The following is a 16,136-nucleotide window of genomic DNA, read 5'->3' as shown; positions in this document are numbered from 1 at the left end:
CGGCGGTGCAGGGTGCCGATGCCACTCCCGTCCCGGCGGTGCAGGGTGCCGGTGCCGGTGCCGCTCCCGTCCCGGCAGGGCAGGGCACCGCTCCCTCGCAGAGCGCTCCCAGTGCCGGGAGGCGCCGGCGCTGCGCGGCTCCGCCTCCTCTCGTGACACCGCCTCTCGTGTCCCGCGCGGCCACCGTCGTGTAAGATGGCGGAGAGCAGCGACAGCGAGGAGGAGGACTTGGTGAGCTATGGAAGCGCGCTGCAGCCGCTGCAGGAGGGTAAGGGACCCCCGGGAGGTTCGTCTGCTCCTCCTCCCTCTGTCAATGCGTTGTGCGAGCGCTGCAGAGCGGCCCGGCGTGAGGCGCTGGGGCCGGGGTATCCCGGAGGGCCTGCGCGGTCCTGTCCGGTTCTGTTCGGTTCCCGGCTGAACGCCGCCCAGCCCTTACCGTGAGGGGCTGCGGTGTGTGGGCCCAGCACAGACCTGCTCCTGCTGCGGGGAGCCTTGCTCGGCAGCCGAGCTGTCCTGCGGCAGCATGGCCCAGCACAGGGCGGGCGGAGCGGGGGAAGAAAGGCCTCGGTAGCACTGCGGCTGTGGCTGCCGTACCCCGCGGCTTGTGCCGGCTGCTCCGGGTGAAGCTGGGTGCCAGTGTTTGCTTCTGTTCTCCTCACCCCCCAAAACCCCAGTACAGTTCAAATAAAACACTTCAAATGTACGCTGTTACGCTGATCTGACCGTCTGATGCTTATGTGGTTGAGATGGATAGGGCCAGGACTAATGTACAGTTGTGACTCCCAAGTCTGTGCCTCTTTATTCAAGAAACGTTGTTAAAAAGAGGTAAATGTTTGTGTCAAAGTCTACGGTTTTTGTGTTTTGTTTCACTTTATACACTTTCGATGTGTAGTTTCTCAAGCAATTACTGAAGGAAAGAAATCCTGCCAGAAATCTTGCATACTTTAAAAGTTTCCTTTCACAAGAAAAAATGCAATGTTCTCAGAAGTCAGTAGAACTGAGCATTTTGATGTGAACACTTCATACTTTTCGCTTATCACTGGTGTATGTGAATAGTTACAATGGAGTGGAAATAAATGAAATGTGGTGATTTCCATGTCAGGGTGGCTAGTGTTTGATCCTGTTCTTACAAGGAAGAAACAGCTTCTGGAGGAAGTGGGAAATTGTTCCTTCATGTAAAGTTGTGTCTTACTTTCTGGTTTATTTGATTGTAGGTGAACGAATTAAAAAGCCAGTTCCTCTCCAAGAGCAGACTGTTAAGGATGCAAAGGGACGATACCAGCGTTTCCATGGTGCATTCACTGGTGGCTTTTCTGCTGGCTACTTTAACACTGTTGGGACAAAGGAAGGTCAGATATTTTGCTGTCTTTTGGGAATGGTTATATTGAGAATCATATTGTCATGTTAGTGAAAACAAATTAACTGTCATTAAGCATTTTTGTTCCTGCTATTCCTTATACTGTGAGTACTTGAAATAGTATTGCTGAAGTTATTTCTCCCTGAGTTTTTGGACTGTAATTTTACAAATATTCCTTTGCTATATCCTTAAGATATAAGGTTGAAATGTTTAAATTGTTTTTGAATACTGAGTTGCCTTAAGTATCTTACTTAAATTTTTGCCTTCTTTAAAGGATGGACGCCATCAGCTTTTGTGTCATCACGGCAGAAGAGAGCAGACAGAACTGTTTTTGGACCAGAAGACTTCATGGATGAAGAGGTAAATTTAGAAAGGAATTGAAAACTTGTGTAAATAGTTGCCATGACAGCAAAAATTGAAGTAACCTTGAAATTACTTCTTGGATACAGTGTTATCCTACTAGCTTTTACAGACTATTTAATGGGTTCATTTAAAAAGCTCCTGTAATGTCAGTATTAAAAAATAAAACCAGAACTCAACCTTTTCATCTTATCAGAAAATGCAAATACTTTTGAAACTGTTTAAGATATTTCCACTAAAGTTATTGCAAAAACAACTGCATAAGTGGTTTGAGAAAATTAGCAAATATGAAAGCCTTATGCCATTTTCATTTCTTTACTATTACAGTAAGTAAGAATTTGAAGAATGTTTAATCTAAATGTTCTCATTTTTGTGTGTATTTCCAGGATCTTAGTGAATTTGGGATAGCACCAAAAGATATTACAACTACAGATGATTTTGCATCTAAAGCTAAAGACAGAATAAAGGAGAAAGCTAGGCAGATTGCAGGAGTAGTTGCTCCCATTCCAGGAACCACTGCATTTGATGATTTAATTGGACCATCTAAGTAAGTAAATTTATCTGAAACTTTGCCAAACCATTCATTTCACTTAGAAGTATTGTATTGCTTAGAAAAGGAATGTTTGGCCACTGCAGTTGTCAGACTGGAAGATCCTGCAGTGCTATATTTCCTAAGTGTCCTCCACCTGGATTTTTGTTTTGAATGTGCAAACTTGCACCAAGTGAAGATGTATAAACTGACAGGTGCTGTGTATGCAAGTAGTAACACTTTCAGATTTGATTTTAAAGCAGGATACAAAACTAGAAGTTCAAATATTATATATGTACATTATTTATCAACATATAATAAAGGTGTGGTTTGAAGTAATTTTGGGTTTTGTTTCCTTTTTCTTTTTAGAATCACAGTTGGGGTTGAACTGTTGCGAAAAATGGGCTGGAAAGAAGGACAAGGAATTGGCCCACGAGTCAAACGAAAGCCACGCAGGCAGAAACCTGGTGAGTTCAGGGAACTGCCTCAGCTAATTCATTTCCTTGGTAGTAGAAAGTTAACATTCATAGACTGATTAGAAAGTTGATTTTAAACCCTCTTTTTGTTTTTATGAATGTAATATGATGTTATGGTGTCTCTTACAGATCCTACAGTGAAGATTTATGGTTGTGCTTTACCACCTGGACTGTCTGAGGGTTCTGAGGTACTGAACAGGGAAAGTGGTCTGTTGGCTTTTGTGAGAATATGTGATGACACATTAAAAAATAAAACAACTTCTTTAATATCCTCAAACAGTATTTTAAAATGCAGTTTCAATTCTTCTTAAAAGTGTTTATAAATACTTCTTATGCTTAATGTGAAGAAAGGTGTTAATATCTAAATTTCTTCTTTTGCTACGTAAGAAGGTTTAGTTCATACACAATTCAGGAAATGCAAACTTGCCCAGGCTCATATTAACTGAATGTTGTAAAAGCTCAACATACAGAACTTTGAGTCATATTTGCTCTCATAAATTTTTATTTTGTACAAGGATGAAGAGGATGAATACCAGCCAGAGAATGTGACTTTTGCACCAAAGGATGTAATGCCTGTAGACTTGACTCCAAAAGAGAATGTCCATGGACTTGGCTACAAGGGTTTGGACCCCTCTCAAGCCTTGTTTGGTGCATCTGGAAGAGAACACCTGAACCTCTTCACAGGTGGTTCTGAAGAAACAAGCAACTTACTTGGTGATCTGAGACACAGCAAAGGAAGAAAACTAGGTATTACAGGTCAGGTAAGGACATTTTTTACTGCATTTTATCATTAGTGTAGTAAAAGCCACATAAATTTTGTTTTAAGTGAAAAGCTCATTGTAATATTGTAAGAAATGTTAAGTGTAATTTGAGAATAGGATTTTTTTTAAACTTATTTTGAAGATGTGGAAAAATCCTTAGAACTCTCAAATGCCTTCACTTACTGAAACTGTAAAAGACAATTGTAAAACTACTCAGCTACTCTGAGTAGCTGGATGGAAAAACGTTCTGTGTTACTTTGATGAGTTAAGTTAATATCCTGTACGTTTTTAGATTTTTTTTTGGTCTGTTTTACTTTCAGTAATGCTGTATCTGTCAGCTAGAGAGGTTTTGTGTTGCTCCAGGGTATTTGTAGTTCTTCTCTAGAAGCACTGTCAGTTTATATTTTCTGGGAATTCTGCTTGTTTAATTTCCCTGTTAACTGCCATATTTTTTCCTTTTGAGAACTTAACCTGCTCTTAGTCAGATTATATGTGTTATTTTGGTGGAACTAGTCTGTTGTCCTTGTCTTGTACACACCAAACTTGCTGTCCCTCCCTGCCAAGGGACTGGAACGTGTTTTCTTTCTTGCTTTTGTGCTCACTGAGGTGTGGGGCTTTTCCCACCTCAGTTTCTGTGGTGTAACTCTACATTTTTCCCAGTGTATCTATATTTGTACTGTAGACTTTATATAGATGAATAGATATCCATGTAGATGTGTTCTCATATGTGACTTCAAAGTTTTTCCACTTTTGAGTTGTCATTTAAAATCTGTATTTTAGGCTTTTGGTGTTGGAGCTCTGGAGGAAGAAGATGATGATATTTATGCAACTGACACACTGTCAAAATATGATACAGTTCTAAAGGATGAGGAGCCCGGGGATGGCTTGTATGGCTGGACAGCACCAAAACAGTATAAATCCAAAAAAAGTAAGAATTGTGGTTCTCTTTAAAGAGTGAGTGTAATATGGGGGGGGGGGGGAAATAAGAAATGTGTTCTGTATTTGCCATATATTGTAATTTTCAGCCTTGATATCTGAAAATTCAACTAGTCCTCCTTCTATATTGAAGTGTTCAATTATGGAAATAATTTCCAAAGTCCTCCACTAATCCCAGTGTAGATTAAACTCTCAAAGCTGTTTTTTCAAAAGGACAATATGTGCTGCTTTGTGAGATACAGTGCTCAGTTTCACTGAAGGAAACAAGTGATTGTGAATCACAGTTACAAAATATGGCCCAGCACTTAAAAAGAGAACTTTTGTTTTAAATGAATTTCTGTATTTTCAGATATTTTTTGTAAATTTTATCTTGGTGTCGCTTTATTTTTACTGCACTGTGTAAATGCACGAAATGCTGGTGTAATTTTGGAGCAGCTGTTCACGTTGGTTGTACACATTGGTGGCACTGAGGGTGTTGGCTGTGCACAGTGTGGACACTGCTGCTTCACTGTAAGCCTTGTTCAGCCTCCAGCAGTCACTCTGGGAGCAGTTTTTAGTTGAATAATACTGATCCAGAATCAGAACCCTTCATTTTAAATGAAAGGTGGGGAAGGCAAACTACAGTTATGACTTAAAATAGACAGTGTGACATATGGAAAATATTCAGAAAAAAAATTGCCTATCATGCATGTTTTAAATATTGTATCTATGATCATTTTGTAGGGCCTGAAAGAGATTTTAAATATATAGGCAAAGTCCTGGCTGGTTTTTCCTTGGCATCAAAGCCATCAGCTCCAGTCAAGGTAAGCAGATTTTATGTATTAAGAATAACATCATTCATCATGTGAACAGTGTGGACTCTGCTGCTTCTTGGTGTTTTTCTGTTCTTAGAAATAAATGGTTTGGTCAGCAGTAAAAATTGCTGAATGAACAAAATTATAGCACTGGGGGCTGTTTAATAGAAACCTAAAATTTTCAGGCTCCTGAAGGTATTTAACCTTTGCCTGGGTACTGGCTTTGAACAAATGCCTTCCACACTCTTCACTGCTACTTTCCATAAAGCTGGAGGAATGGTTTAATTTAACTTTAAATAAATAAATAAATAAATAAATAAATAAATGAATATATAGATAGATAGATATAGATATATATTTTGCTTCTAGATCTTTCATATGTAACATTCAGTTTTCTGTAAAAGGCAGGCCTCATGTTTTGTCCACTTTGCTATTTTGGTGACAGTTTAATTTTTTAGTCCTATCTTCAGGTTTACATAATTCATGCCATATATATTTGCATAAATTAGAATGACAACCAATTATATGACAGGGTCCTCTTTCTAAGGAAGAATATTTGTGTGGTATATAAAATCCCATCCTATAGGGAGCACAGAGATAACCCTTTAAGTAACAACTTGGATGAAGAACGTGGGGAAAAGCACTTTGAAATATGTTACAATATATATATAGTAACCATGGAAGTACTCAGTAATCCAATTGATTAAATCATTTGACTTGTGTTAAAAAATATTAAGCAATATTAAAAGGTGTTTTCTCAAATAAAAGCAGTACATCCTAAGACTAGTTAATTTTTCTGTCACTTAATGTGCATGTTTCATATTTTTCCATAGCTGTAAATTTATTGTCAATAGTTTTATTCCCAGGGTTTGTATTACAGTGCCACTTCCCAGTCTGTAGGAATTGGTAGCTTGTACTATCTGTTGGAAACTTGTACTATCTGTTTCTACTCTAAGATGGCAATTGAGGAATTCTTAGGTCTTAGGAGCTTTTTCTGGAACACATGTGTAGGTGTTGCACACCAAGCTGTCTCTCTCTCTCAGCAGCGGGTTTTTGTTTTGTTGCCCCTTTTCCCCAGATTTATCCCCCGCCCAGCCTGCCCCGCACCTACAGACCGGTGCATCACTTCAGCCCGGTGCTGCCCGCCGGGAGTGAAAGCTGCCGCCTGCAGAGGGCCCTGGAGCACTCGGCTGGGAAACTGGAGAGCGACCCGGCCCAGCACGGCAGGCACGCTCTGAATGCAGCCCAGAGGAGGGAGCAGCTGGGGGAGGCTGAGCTGAAAGGTGGGAACACACCTGGCCCTGTCTTTGCTTGTGTTTCAAACCTCTTTGTATGTGTAGTTATATGTGGGATCTCTGATGTGCAGAGTGACCGAGACCACCCTTGGGGGGCTCGGGGGTCCTGGAATGTTGCCAGAAGTGTCTGGTGGCTGGACTTTGATCCTACACGGGAGACGACACCTGTATGAGGATGGGAGGATTTCACTGGGTGAATGGTGAAGGGATAAGTTAATTAGAGTGTAAAACACAGGGTTTAGGATTTCTGTACAGGGGGGTCTAAAGAAATAAGATGGAGGAATTGGGGTGTGTCCTGTCCTTCTTCTTCTTCTTCTTCTTGGCCTCCATCTTCTGTGGTGATGGTGGCACTTTGGGATTGGTTATTACTAGAAGTGCACCGGTTAATAAGGGTAAAAGGTATTGGGGAAAATTGATAAATATTGTACACGTAACTTCGAGTATAAAGATAGGTGACCGCCCCGGGGGCTCTCAGTGTGCCCATGGCTGGCTGCTGTGCAGACTCTGTCGGGCCAAGAGAAAATCTTTTAGATAAACAATTAATAAACACCGAGACCGAGAAAAGATCAGAAGCCTCTTCTCGTCCTTTGGAGCGCGGGCTGTCCAAGGCCACCCTGGGCCTTTCCAGGCCACCTAAACAGCCGAGAAACCGACAGTTAGAGAGCAGTAAGAATTTGCTCTGGCCTTGAGTGCTTATTTTCTAACATAAATATATCAAATCTAGTTACCATTTCATTGCTCAGTTTCATCTCAGCTGGTGAATTGTTGACATAACTGACTGTATTTTCATTTACTTAAATATTTTAAAAACAAAAAGTATGTGTTGGATTTTGTTTTTTTGACAGAGTTGTGGCCTTTTATGAATATAATAGGCTGTGATAATTTTTTCTGTAAAATGTTTTACTGAAATCCATTCAGATATACTAAGAAGATAATTTATAACTGTGGCTCACATTTGTATCTACAATAGTAAACTTTATCAAGTTATATGTAAATAACATAAAAGATGTAACAGTGGCCAAATTTTTATTTGCCATGTATGCCATATATTTGCCATTTATGCCATTTCATTGTTAATTTCTGATTAAGAGCATTTAATCTGAATTTATACACATGTGGCAGGGATTTTTCTTCTACTAAAGTGAAAGAAATAGTTCTAGTCATTTTTAATTTCTCCTTATCTTTCACTGCTTTTTTTTCTGCTTTAGGTCCAGCTCCTTCTGTTTTGGAATATCTGTCTGAGAAAGATAGAGAAAGACTCAAACAAGTGAAACAAGCATCTGAACAACAAATGAAAGCAAAGCCAGTGCCTCAGCAGTCCCCAAGTGAGGCAAAGCCAGTGCCTCAGCAGTCCCCAAGTGGCAGATTCCAGCTGGCCTCCAGAGAAGATGATGCTCACAAATGGCAGACCCTGCTGGGAGGGCAGTTAGCAAATGCTGGTTCTAGTGACTTCAAACCATTTGCAAAAAATCCAGAAAAACAAAAAAGATATGAAAATTTTGTGAAAAGTCTTAAACAAGGAGAAAGAGGTAAAATATTTCTTGATTTATTTTTTCCTTCCCCTCCCCTACCCCCCTTTTTTTTTCCCCCAATGCATTTTATATTGACTATGAGTTCTCCTCCTGAATTTCACAGCATTTCTCCTTTTACTTCTTTTCAGGACCAATGTTTACAGAAATCTTTACTGATACTTAGTCATGTTGATTTCAAGAGAACTGCTCAGTTATTCAGTTGTCAGCAAGTCTTGGTTTTAGGCATTACATTTCATACTTCTGTGATGTAGCAGAAGTTCAGTTCTACTTCATTTCCTGGATTTCCCTTATTTCATTTGAAGGTACACTTCAGCTTTGGTCAGTGGAACAAGCCTTTTAATTTAGTTTGTTTCTCTTTGAGGAGCTAAACTGACAGATCATATAAAGGCACAAAGAGGACTGGGTAACAGTAGAACCAAAAGAAATCCCATTCCCTCTGCACCAGGGGAAGATAAGAATCCTAAAGTGAATTAAGTGAATTAAGTATTTCACACTTGTCAGAGCTTCTATTGCATGTCCTGCAGATACTCCAATTTCTGCTGTCACTTACGTTCTTCTCAGAAAGATCTGTGACTGTAAAAACACAGCATCCATGCAGAGCTCTTACTCCAAACCAAAAACCATCCAACCTCCTTCATCATCTCTTTTCATGCTGTTTCAGTCTCCTTCCATTTTGTTTAGGTTTTTGATATTAAATGACACTGTGGTGTATATTAGATTAAATTAGGTACTCACAATGCCTTGTGGTGAGGTCTTCAGTTCTGTGATTTTTCTGTAAGGCATGAAAAGCTGAAATTGTTCTAGGGAGTTTATTCATCATCAGCCCATGACTTAAATTGCCTTGAAATGAACTTAAAAAAAAAATAAAGGTTGGGTTTTTTCTAAATTTTGAAGTCCACAGGGGCTACTGGGGAAGAAGAAAATGGGCACTAGGGAAATTTGACAGAGGAAAGCATATGGTGACAGGTGGAAAACCTGGGTTTGTTGTTTTAGTTGTGATTTAGGATTTTTTTGTCTTTTTTAAGTCATTTTCATTATATAAAATAAATATTTTCTGGTCAGTAGCCTCTTCTGGTTACTGCATTGGGACAGACTACTTGAGCTTTGAATCCATAGTTCCTCTGGTCAGGACTGGGATTTTCCCTGGGTAAAGTTGACTATTCCCAATTATGGCTGTGTTAGTGCCTCCCCAGTCATTATGATGGAAATGTATAAATAATTGGAATGGTTAAAGGTCTGTTTTACTGTGAGTGTATTTGCTTGGCTGGTGTTATTTCCTCTTCCTTCTGGGAGACAAACTGAACCTGTTGCTGTAAACCTGTGTGCAAATTCTGTATTTATCAGTGAGCAGTTATAGACCAGCAAATTACCAAGCATAGGCAGGCTTAAATTCTTCTGTTCTGTGTTTTAGCTATTTGATAAAGCTTTGGGTGATACTTTTTGTTTTAATCACCTGTTAAATCCATTAAGTATTTTGAACATTCTTTAAAGGGCAATGAATAAGGAATCAGTTTTACAAGTAAAATTACTTAAAATACCAATTTAGCATTTGGCAAATGCTGTCATTCTTGCTGTCTTGAAAAACGACCTCCATTTATCAGGGATTAACACAGTTGAGGTTAATAGTACCCTTAAGATAAATATTCATTAAATACTTGCAAGAATGTTATTTTTTGTTTGAAAAGTGTTGACCCAAAGCATCTCTGCTAAGAATTGCTCTCCTCATCCTACAGGAGAAAGATTGGAGAGGTTTTTTGACCAGAACATGACGGAGTGGGAGCGAGGCAGAGAACAGGAGGAGTTCTTCCGTGCAGCAATGTTCTACAGGTCCTCAAATTCCACACTCTCATCCAGGTTCACCAGGGCCAAATATGAAGATGATGTTGACAAAGTTGAAGTTCCTCGAGACCAAGAGGTATTTGCTGTCTTTTAACACATTGGAGCTGCAGTTGTTGCCTTAGCCCTGACTTTTCCTTTTAAACTCTCATGAAGATGTGTCATTGTTTTGCTGCCCTTCTGTTTAGCAGTGTTTAGCAGTTTTGAAAACACTTGGTGCAAACAGAGTAGTATTTGTTAAACAGCATTTAAATATTGATAGATTTGTCCTTTTCATAAATCTTACAACAGTTCAGGTTTTTTTGTGTGTAAATTCTGCAATTAATTCTGTAAATTAAACAGTATGAATTCTGCATGTTGCAATTGTATATAAAATACATTTTATATCTCTTTTTACACAAATTATTTATCAGCTCTAAATGTTTGACTTTTTCAGAATGATATTGATGATAAGGAAACAGCTGTGAAGATGAAGATGTTTGGCAAACTCACCAGAGACAACTTTGAATGGCATCCTGATAAGCTGCTGTGTAAAAGATTTAATGTTCGTGATCCATATCCTGAGTAAGATAATTCATACTTATATTTTTAAAACTTTTTATAAATTCTGAGTTTTTCATTTGTTTGTGGAAAATCTGGCTTGATGTTTTCTTGTGTCATAAGGTGATACAGAACTGCCCAAAGTTTTGATTTGTGTCACAAAATATGGTGACCTCTGATAAAATAGCATCCATTTGAAGGACTACTGTAGGAGTTCAGGTTGTTGTAGCTAATTTGAGAACTTTCCTCCTGTGTTTAATACAATAATCAGCAAACAATTTTATTTCTCTCTAGTTCTTCTGTAGTGGGTTTGCCAAAAGTGAAACGAGACAAGTATTCTGTTTTTAATTTCTTAACTGTGACTGAGCCCACCACATCTGCAACTCAAGCAACAAATGAAAAGATCCAAGAGAGCAACAGTCTCAACAGTAAGTTTGCTGTTACTTTATTAATTTAGCTATACATGAGATAATAGTACAGAAAAGGCATCTTTCTCATTGAGAACCTAGCCACATGATTTTTTTAATTAAAAAAACAAACAAAGGAATTGAAAATAAAAATTCAGTGACATAAAAACTGAAGTTAGTGATATAAAGCTAATTTCTTCTACCTAAAAGACATTTATAGGTCAAGTATTCATTAGAAAGATTTAAAAAATGTCAAACTGAAGAAGCAGAGTAATTTAAAATCAAGTAGGCCTTGAAATGCAGAACAATTTGGCATGCAGGTGATTTGAATATTTTGGATGTTTTAGAACCAAAGAAATCTTCAAGGTGGGATGTGTCAGACAAAGAGAAGGAGAAGAAAGATTCCATCAGTGAATTCATTAGTCTTGCTAGATCAAAAGCTGATGCTCAGCAGCAGCCCCCAGTGCCAGCCAAAGAAGAATGTGGAACTGGGACAACTCAAACTCCTCCCTCTGTGGTGAGTTTACAACAGGGTTTGAACTTAAAGGGAACAGCTGTAAACCTTGAAAACCCAGAAATATGAACAATTAATATATTAACCCATCTTATGTGTTAATATTGTTTATATATGTTAACATGAATTGTTAATATATGAATACCAGATCAGTTTGCTCAAGAGCCAAGTCAGGATGAGCAGAGGCATGAGATGGCACTTTGAAGAACTTTGAGCTTATAATTCTGGGATGAAAGATCTTTGCAGCTCACCTCTGATTATACTTGAAGTAGAGCTTTAGAGAAGAAAAAATGTAGCCCAGTAGTCTGGGAACTAAATTCAGTAACTTTGCCATCACTCTGCTCACAGGCACAGAATGTATTTATTTCTCCTTCCCATAGAACAGAGTGCATATTTTTGGGAGAAATGTGATGTTTTACTTTTGCTTAGATTTGTTATTATATAATTGAAGTTTGAATTAATGAATTAGAATGTATAATATCTGGGGATGTATTTTCACAAACTGCACCACTCTTTATAGGACACTGGCTTAGTTCCTCAGTGTTTCAGAGCTTTACTGTTTGGGACTAAGATTGTTTATTTCACAGCTCTTGTGCCATCCAAATGTTTTGTAAATACCTGTCAGCATGCTTGAGGTTATTCCTTCTCAGAGAGAGATTGTTAGTTTCAGAGAGAGATTGTTAGTTTCAGAGAGAGATTGTTAGTTTCTTTAGTGCCTGAATACACTTTGTTGTGATGCTCTTTAGCAGGCAGCTGATGAAGATAAGGATCAGGAGGAAGAAAGCAAACGACCACCCATGGACTTATTTAAGGCCATCTTTGTGAGCTCCTCAGATGAAAAATCATCTTCCTCTGAAGAAGAAGAGAGTGATGAAGAAGAGCAACCAGCTACTTCAGAAAGACAGTCAGAAGCCACCAAGCCAGTTGATGTAGCAGACAGTTCTTCCTCTAATTTACAAGGTAGTACTTCTGGAATTTCATTTTTATGCAACATAAAGTACATACCTTGTAAAAGTTCCACTTTGGAATCACACATTCTTGGACTGTTAGGACAGTGCTAACCAGTGCAGATCATCAGAGATTGGCAGAGCTGGTTGTGTGGAAAATGCAAATAAATACAGCACTGAATAGGGCCTTGCATGTTACAGTGTTAGCATTGCCATGCACCTTTTGTGTGGATTTTTCAGGCAAACTGCTGCATAGAATATGCCTGTTACACAGTGAGGGGGAGCAGAACATCTGCTGTAAGAACATACTTAAAATGAAAATACTTTGTTCACTTACTGTCACAGCTGGTTCTATTGACATTCAACTTGTAGTGTTTATTAACCTTATACATCTCATTGAGTTTTTTATTCATTCTGAGTAATGGAAAAATAGTACTGTTACAAAAGGGAAGCAAACAAATACACACTAATAGCAATTTAATTAATAATTTATAGTTGAAAAGGTAAATTTTGATTTAAAAGAAAAAAAACCCTACAGTAGGTTGACATGTTTCAGAATGTCAGCTACCCAGTTGGCCAAATCTTAAAGATTTTTTGAAAGCCTCTTTAAGCTTTCTTCAGCACTTCTTGGAAAAAATATTTATATAGCAAGTTTTGGTTTTTTTCATAGAGAATGTGACTGCTACAACTGATTCTGGCATTCCTTCATTGCCTACTTCAAAGCAGGAGCTGGATGCAGCAGAGGAATTTGGACCAAAGTTGCCACCAGCTTTTTCTTCTGGTAGGTTGTGTAAGCATCTAGAATGTAAATAGTGAAATAGTATATAAAATGCATGATATCTCTCTTTATGAAAAGCATTTGTGAATGGGACATCTATCTCTTAAATGTGTGCTATGTAAACAGGCATCACCAAATGTTTTGTTTCCATGCTCTGACCCACAACAGGAACCTCTTTGCCTGTGTGCCAGGTTTATTTTAACTATAGAGGTAATGATATTGGATGTGAAAATGGATGTGAAAATAGAGGATAGTCTTGCAATTTCATTTTTTAGCAGATTGGAAGGGCATTTAATTACATTGGGGGTGTTGTAGGTGGGAGTTTTAGACAGGTAATTTCCTTTTTAAAGTAAGGAGTTTTGTTTGTTTAATTATCAGATCAAGTTAAAAGTAATACAGAATATAATAACCAAGTTGCCCTATTTTTGTTGGTTTTTTTTATTCTTTATGCATTTGCTTTGTACTTTAGGCACTACTTGGCAACAACAAACAGAGGTGCCAGCAACTTTTCCTGGGCCTAGCAAGAAAGAAAAGCATAGGAAGATCAGAGAGAGGCACAAGGCTAAGAAAGAACGCAAACGAAAAAAGGAAAAGGTAATAAATTTAAATACTGATTTCTGATTTATTGATTATTTGATCTGCCTTTCAAAATGTTTTATTATTTAGGCTTGGTTGTAGAAAAAATATATACTGGGATTAGAATTTAAACAACAGAATTTTGTTGATGTTTTGAAAGCAGAAAATTATCCCATTATGATGCTGCTTTTCCCATATGCACACATGTGACTACAGGTACAGTAGTGTGGGTGGTTTCCTGTTCTGTGTGGAAGATGTCAGACACATTCTGGGAATTGCATTCATGCCTTATATTCAGATAACTGTAATGAAATGTCTGCTTTAGGGAGAGTTGAGTGCTTGGATTAAATGAATTTGGGTTTTTAATAATTTTTTTTCTTTAAGCTTAGTCTGAATAGTGAAAAAGAATCATTGATAGGTGTTCTGTTAAGCTTTGAGTCCATACTGAAATTACCTTTTTTCTTCTGTTGACATTCAGAAAAATCCCAGTCTTTCACAAGGAGATAAAAGATTATTTCTGTTCTTTTTACAGAAAAAGAAGCATAAGAAGCAAAAAAACAAAGGAAAACACAAGAATAAAAAATCAGAAAAAGAAAGCAGCTCAGACACTACAGATAGCAGTGACAGCCTTAGTGATATGGATACCACAGGCTTGTCACCTAAAGAACTTCTTAGAAGGTAAGCAGAAAGGTTACTTAAATATTTGCAAATTTTACAGTGAATAACTAAAACATCAGTTTATGAGTTGTCATTCTAGTGAACCTATTTGCAGCAAATGTGAATAAGCCAGTTTCTTTGTGAAGATAAAATATTGCTGACTTTGGTGAGGAAAGTACAAATATTGGACATTTTAATCTAGAGGGCAATTAATTTCAGGATAGAAGCCTCTTAAGGTAAAGACAGCTAAACACACAGGCCTAGCAGAGCTAATGGACATAATAATTAAAGATGACTGATATTTTTGGAAGATATTTTGAATTGAAATGAAAAATTGAATTAGTGCAGGTGGAAATTCATGTTTTCATTTATCTACTCTTTGCCTGGGAACATTGGAAGAAACTTGTCTGCTAAGATTCCATTCAGAGAGATCTGTTGTGTGGCACCAATGCTTCATGGTGCCAAATGTTTTTATCTGATACAACTCAGATCTCTCTCCCTGCAACTAAGGTTTAAGAAACTGCTCAAGTAATGAAATGTTCCAAATGTGGTGTGTGACTGTTTAGTGTGACCTTTTTCCTTTTTTTCCTCTCTTTCAGATTAAAACAACTCCAGTATTGAAGAGCTCTCTTGTGTTCTTCAGTGTTGTGTGACTTGATCTCAATTTTGATCTCCTCTGTGATGGTAGATCAGTGGTGTATGATGTGAAGCACTATAGATACAGTATTCATATTGAATTGCTTTCAAAGTACATGTGCATATGTTTATGATGTTCCATGAGCTCAAATGTATGGGTTATAGAACACTGAAAAGACCCCTTTCTGGGCATAATCATCTGAAATACTGCAGGCTCTGTTTTATTTAATAAAACAAAGCATTTTAATAAACTTTATTATTACAAATAAGTTTTGTATAGTGCTAATTTGTTATGCCTAGGACCTCTAAAATGCTGGAGAGTAACTTCCACTCTGAGTTAAGTTAGGAAGTTAGAACTAAAGCAATGTAAAAATTTTATTGGGTGCAAGTACTTCTATTGAATCTAATGTAGAATTTCACATCACAGTTTTTGAGTATCCAGCTGTTATTTTTGCCTCTCCAAATTGTATAACATTTACTACAGCAGCTCTAAATCATTAACCTTTGACAGAATCACAGAATATGCTGAGTTGGGAGGGACCTATCAGGATCATCAAGCCCAAGTCCTGACCCTGCACAGTGCATCTCACATAAATTATCACAACTAATGAGCTAAAAGATTATGTATGATTAGAAACTGCCTCATTTTATGTAGTTACAAAGAAAACTGTTCATACTGCTTTTTATCTGCAGTTGGCATATAGAAATAATTTAGAATAATTTAGATTAATGTAGAATAATTTAAATATGAGCCATGAAATAATACAGAGGTGGTGGGGAGCAGCTGTGGGGCAGCTTGGAGCCCTGCAGGAGTGTGGGTTCAGGGCTCTGGGGGCTGCTGGCAGCCCAGGGATGGAAAGCTCCCTGACACTTTCTGTGGGGTTAAAGCTTGTGGCAGCTGGTGTTTGGTAGCTGTGTTCACACAAACACAAGGTTCACAGACATGAACAAACTTTCCTTCACAAATGAGTGAAGAAAAGACTTTTCAAAATATCTTTGCCAGAATTTGTAAGTCTTGGCCAGAACATGTGGCCTAAGAGCTCCATGTGCTGCATTTGGATGGGCCAGAATTAAGGAAACAAATGCTGGAAGACTTGAGAGGCTTCATGAGATGTAAAGATTTTTTTTTTTTTTTGAGAGGAAGAAGAGTTTGAAAACAAATATCCAGAAAAACAAAAATACAGTCCCTATCCATCAGCATTTTT

The 16,136-nt window shown here is 38.0% G+C and overlaps 1 protein-coding gene across 2 annotated transcripts; it reads left to right on the top strand.

Annotated features, from left to right (window-relative positions):
* The first annotated feature begins 173 nt into the window (after window positions 1-173).
* On the top strand, window positions 174-15,200 carry GPATCH1 (G-patch domain containing 1). Of its 2 annotated transcripts, none has more exons than XM_063167656.1 (20): window positions 174-268; window positions 1,215-1,349; window positions 1,632-1,717; window positions 2,104-2,264; window positions 2,616-2,713; window positions 2,852-2,910; window positions 3,238-3,483; window positions 4,264-4,411; window positions 5,143-5,222; window positions 6,292-6,496; window positions 7,717-8,037; window positions 9,774-9,955; window positions 10,313-10,440; window positions 10,711-10,844; window positions 11,171-11,340; window positions 12,087-12,297; window positions 12,955-13,065; window positions 13,532-13,656; window positions 14,171-14,316; window positions 14,895-15,200. In XM_063167656.1, the coding sequence occupies exons 1-20, from the start codon at window positions 196-198 to the stop codon at window positions 14,914-14,916; spliced, it is 2,841 nt and encodes a 946-aa protein (XP_063023726.1). In that variant the 5' UTR covers window positions 174-195; the 3' UTR covers window positions 14,917-15,200. The 2 variants fall into 2 exon arrangements, with proteins under 2 accessions (XP_063023726.1, XP_063023725.1); XM_063167655.1 differs by having other exon boundaries at window positions 12,084-12,297.
* Window positions 15,201-16,136: the final 936 nt, after the last annotated feature.

This window comes from Melospiza melodia, chromosome 13, assembly GCF_035770615.1.
Source record: "Melospiza melodia melodia isolate bMelMel2 chromosome 13, bMelMel2.pri, whole genome shotgun sequence".
NCBI lineage: Eukaryota > Metazoa > Chordata > Aves > Passeriformes > Passerellidae > Melospiza > Melospiza melodia.
The sequence above is the reverse complement of the archived record's forward strand: the minus strand, read 5'-3'. Positions and strand labels throughout refer to the sequence as shown.

Bases quoted from the DNA above. Each gene is read 5' to 3' on its own strand.
- GPATCH1 (XM_063167655.1), top strand. From the start codon at position 196: ATGGCGGAGAGCAGCGACAGCGAGGAGGAGGACTTGGTGAGCTATGGA. The intron at 10,845-11,170 runs GTAAGTTTGCTG...TGGATGTTTTAG, and splicing joins AGAGAGCAACAGTCTCAACA to AACCAAAGAAATCTTCAAGG. The intron at 13,657-14,170 runs GTAATAAATTTA...TTCTTTTTACAG, and splicing joins GCAAACGAAAAAAGGAAAAG to AAAAAGAAGCATAAGAAGCA.